We start from the raw sequence: 4,214 nt of genomic DNA, 5'->3' as shown, positions 1-4,214 counted from the left end.
CCTTGGCAAGCGACTGATTGAGGTGGGTTGCTTGATGCCAAATGGGGACTTCTGCTCACGCGCCTTCTTTCTGCTCTCAAGTCCAAAGCGGGCTTGCCCCTCAACGAGTCATTTGCCGGCAAAATGAAGCCTTGGCCCAGAGACGCATTGCTTACAAAGTTGCATCGGTTCAGGCTTGACAAGGAGACCAGCAAAGACTTCCTTTGAGCATGCAAGGGGAGAGGCTTGACAGCCGCCTACGGCATTGGAGCATGTCTCATTTTGGCAACTCTGGAGCTCTTTCGCACGGAAGAGGAAACCTCCATGGGCCATGACGATGCGGTCATGGTGGTCACCTTCAACCTGCGCAGATGGATGGCGGAGGAGGAGGGTCTGAAGGGAACAGCATCAAGCGCTGAGACGGGCTTGCTTATCGCCGCTACGGGCTTATTTGACTGCATGATAGCCGAAGGAAGAATGGAAGTAGAGCATTGCCTTTGGTTCATCGCCGAGCAGCTCAAAGATTTTTTCACGGATCGGCTCAAGCAGATCTCTAGCTTCGCAGGCAAAGGCGCCCACGGATTCTGGCATGTCTACAACCAGGAGGCAGCCGCGATGGCAAGCAGGCAGAGCGAAACCCCATACAAGACAGGCATTGGGCTTAACGGCGTTGGGATCGTAGAGGCTTACCTCAAGCGATCCTATGGTACTGGCCACGGTGGGCAGGGCGGCGACCTTACGTTCGCTGTACAGGATTGCCAGATCGACATGCGCTGCGGAAATTCGGTGAGCCAGCCTCGCATCTGGACCTTTCGCGATCAAACCGAGGTGAACATGGACTATGTGGAAGCAATGTTCACTCCACAAGGGCCAGAGTTGCTGGCGCGATGACTGGTGAAAAAAACGGCCAGAGCGGCCGGGCATGACCCCGGGAGCGTTGTGGCGCGGTGACTAATTGGGCCTGCATTGTGCGCAAAGTCGATAGAGCAACCTTTTGTCAGCAACTTCTCTAATTTCGGTCGCTTCATCTGGGCAGTCCGGAATAAATCTAAGATGGGCTCTCATTATAGGCAATATCTTCACTTGTCCATTGTGAAGCAGATGCCGACCGAGATCAAGCCAGGACGACCACTTCGAGTTTGGTTTCTAATGCGCCCCCCCCCCCCCTTGGTTAGCTTTCTGAATAGAATCCTTAGTTTCGACCCCACAGACTACACAGTGTGCCTACCTGCTCTTCCAATTCTCGATCGCGCTTGACAGCCGGAAGGTGAGATGGCTTGCATCTTTTTCACAACCATTAGAGAGGGAGGTGGAGAATCGTGACTATGAATGCCAGGGATGAGATAGGGCCGATGAAGGGTGATCGCTCCGGCTTCGTTGCGCAAGGTCGACAGCAACGGAGGAGCAAGGCGCGCAGATTGACCAAGGCTCTTAGGCGTGGTGCGGTAAATGATATTGACGCAGACACTTGTATCCGGGCTCAAGCCGAGGCTGGCACGACAGAATCATTCGGTAAGTCCGAGTTTTCACGAATTGCCGGCGATCTGCCTTGGAGTGAGAGGTCATGGTGGTATCAATTGCGACCTTGCAGGAGCATGTACTACGACATTAGGACGCGCCTGCCGTTTGTGAAGACGAATTGGACCTCATCGCTTGATCCAAGGAACTGGTGAACGGTTGCACAGTACTTTCCCAGGATTTTTTCATCAAGTGAGTTGAAGTGAGAAGGATCAAGCTATATCTACGAACGCTGACTTGCCAGCACACAGTCTCATGCCGCCCATCTTGTACAACGTCGACCCGAATCACCGCACGCACGGCGCATACGGCCTCAACGAGGTCATCCTGGCTTCTGCACTGGTCGCCGTCGTCTGTTCAATTTTTCCGTTTAGCCACTCACTTTTGTCGGCGTCACCGATCTCATCAACCTGGTACAGTATATCCTGTACGACATTGTCGTCGGCTCCCATGGCCTGAGCCAGATCGACTACCTCCGCGTCCAAGCCTGGTCGCTCCTCTGAGCCGCCCAATCTCACTTCGTCGTCGCCACCTGCGATGTATGTGAGCTCACACGCTTCATCATCTACATGACAAGCCACGCATTAGGCTTCTATGTCGGCATCGTCTATATCCAAATGGGCATCGAGCTCCTCATTCTCGAGTCTGAGCCACTACTGCTTGACAATGCCACAGGGTGGCTCACCGTTCACGTCACCATCCTCTTTACCGTCTCCGTCTACTTCGTGTCAACCATCGGAAACGCGACTCACCTGCCATTTCGTACCCGCTACTTCATCTCGTCGTTTGCGTTCGCTGACGGCTGCGTCCTTGAACCGGCGTCAGCCATTTTCCCGAAAACTGTTTGCCCAAGGTGCCGATTGAGCGGCTGCACATCACAAAGTTGCTCTTCTCCACAATGGACCGACGCTGGTTCGTTGCATTTCTGGATCATTGAGGTCAAACGGGTTTTCGGGGGCGTGCCGCTCTGCTTTCCCATCATGGTTTCTTCTACCTTGACCACAACGTCAGCTTCGTCAAGGCCCAAGCGAGGCAAATGCCCTTGTCAAGGCCCGCTGGCTTCCATTAGGATTTTTTCCCCTCGGTATCACGACGCTCGTCAGTGGCTTTCTGGGACTACCTGCACCCAACGAGTTTGTGCCGCAGTGCTCATGGATCACCGAGGCGTTGTCCGTCTTCAAGCAAATTTGAGCAAGTTGAGGGAGGGAACAAAGACTGCGACGACGACGACGACGGTAACGGCGAGATGGGACACGTGCAGTAGAACAAGAGCAGAGGCAAGGACAGAGGCCAACCGCACGCCATCAACACATTGAGGATTGTCGAGGACCGGCCCGCTCACCTCGTTGTCGGCCTGCTTACGTTGGACATGGTAACGAGGTCGCTTCTCGTCGTTCTGGGCACAACGCCGCGAGCCATCTTTGCTGACATCTTTCTCCTCATCGGCTGGCCAAGCATTGAATGGGACATCATCACACAGCGCACCCTCGCGGTGTTTCGATATGGAGCCGTGGCTCCACGCGATGATCCTCTCTTGTTCGACGAGTTTGATGCTCGCAAAGATCGCTTCGAGCTTCTTCAGACAGAAAAGCCACAGTCATTGCTTAGAAGGGCACGTCTTGGTCCCCAATGCGGACCGAAAAGCGATTGACCGTCGGTGCCATCACTTGAGACAGCATGTGTACCTGATGTGACGCGGCTGTTTCCTGTGACAAGGCTAGATCTACGCTTCAGTCAGTCCCTGTTGTGAACAGATCATATCGTCTTGGGTGGTTCCCGTGACTTGCTAGAGTTTAAAGACTCGAGCTCTTTGACACGTGATATGCCACGATGGATCTCCGGATTGGCCATGACCACATGGCAATGAGCCTAGCCTCGATGCAAAGATAATACAATTGACCGAGAGCACAGGATTTGTTGACAGCTCTAACAGGGTTTAACAGGGTTTAGCTATCTAACACCATGTCAGACTCTCAAGGCACAAGCTATACGAAGGCTGCTAGTCGGACCTACAGGAAACGATTTCTGGAGCAGGCATCTATCTTCGTCAATCGCCTTCCACAAGAACGGGTGCCGTTGCATGTCGACACTCTTAAGCGGAGCCTCAGCGACCTTAATCCATTGACGCCAGCCTTGATCGGGGTGGGTCGATGCTTGTAGCCACGTACGTAATACGCCGCAATTAGTTGACCTTCCGATGCATCTTATGCAATTCAGTACGAACCGACCATGGCCCAAATCGCTGATGTTGTGGAAGCAGGTTCAGTCGCGGAGCTCAGAGAAGCGATATCTTGCGCGGTTCTTGTCAAGAACATGCAACCAAATTCTTATCAGGGCAGGGTAGAGAGCGCATGGATGCATCTGAATTGTCGTATCATGAGTGTTATCACGGAATGTGACGCCTTTTGTTCAAGGTGAGGTATTTCGAGAGTTGACGATAGGGTCACGCTGACTCTTTGCTCACTCTTACACGGACTAGCGAAGATGTCGCATGAACGGCACCCGTCGGACCGTCATCAGCAGATTCGAGACCGCTCTCTATCCCAAAGCCCGACATTGGTGTCGGACTTCGCGTGATCGAAAGGGCAGAGCTGCAAACGATGTCTTCGCAGACACGCGCCAGGGACGAGCTCTTGACTGAGCATGTCCTTGGGCTGCTAAACTCGCACGCAGCATTCAGGCTTATCGCCACGCCTTCGACAGGACTGGAAGAGGTC

General features: G+C 53.6%; 3 protein-coding genes across 3 annotated transcripts; all 3 read left to right on the top strand.

Moving 5' to 3' along the window:
- Positions 1-303: 303 nt before the first annotated feature.
- Positions 304-2,000, top strand: FA10DRAFT_289706 (hypothetical protein; the record flags this gene model as incomplete). Its single annotated transcript, XM_025524324.1, has 4 exons — positions 304-765; positions 1,676-1,689; positions 1,749-1,848; positions 1,917-2,000. 4 exons carry the CDS (start codon positions 304-306, stop codon positions 1,998-2,000), a joined length of 660 nt encoding a protein of 219 aa, XP_025373622.1.
- On the top strand, positions 1,971-2,977 carry FA10DRAFT_270250 (hypothetical protein). Its single transcript, XM_025523057.1, has one exon. It carries the CDS (start codon positions 2,067-2,069, stop codon positions 2,811-2,813), a length of 747 nt encoding a protein of 248 aa, XP_025373621.1. The 5' UTR covers positions 1,971-2,066; the 3' UTR covers positions 2,814-2,977.
- On the top strand, positions 2,907-3,401 carry FA10DRAFT_270247 (hypothetical protein; the record flags this gene model as incomplete). Its single annotated transcript, XM_025523056.1, has 1 exon — positions 2,907-3,401. A coding segment is annotated over exon 1 (187 nt), but the record flags the coding sequence as incomplete, so codon positions are not given.
- Positions 3,402-4,214: the final 813 nt, after the last annotated feature.

This window comes from Acaromyces ingoldii (assembly GCF_003144295.1).
Source record: "Acaromyces ingoldii strain MCA 4198 unplaced genomic scaffold FA10scaffold_19, whole genome shotgun sequence".
In the NCBI taxonomy this organism is placed as follows: domain Eukaryota; kingdom Fungi; phylum Basidiomycota; class Exobasidiomycetes; order Exobasidiales; family Cryptobasidiaceae; genus Acaromyces; species Acaromyces ingoldii.
This window is presented reverse-complemented; position numbering and strand designations above follow the sequence as displayed.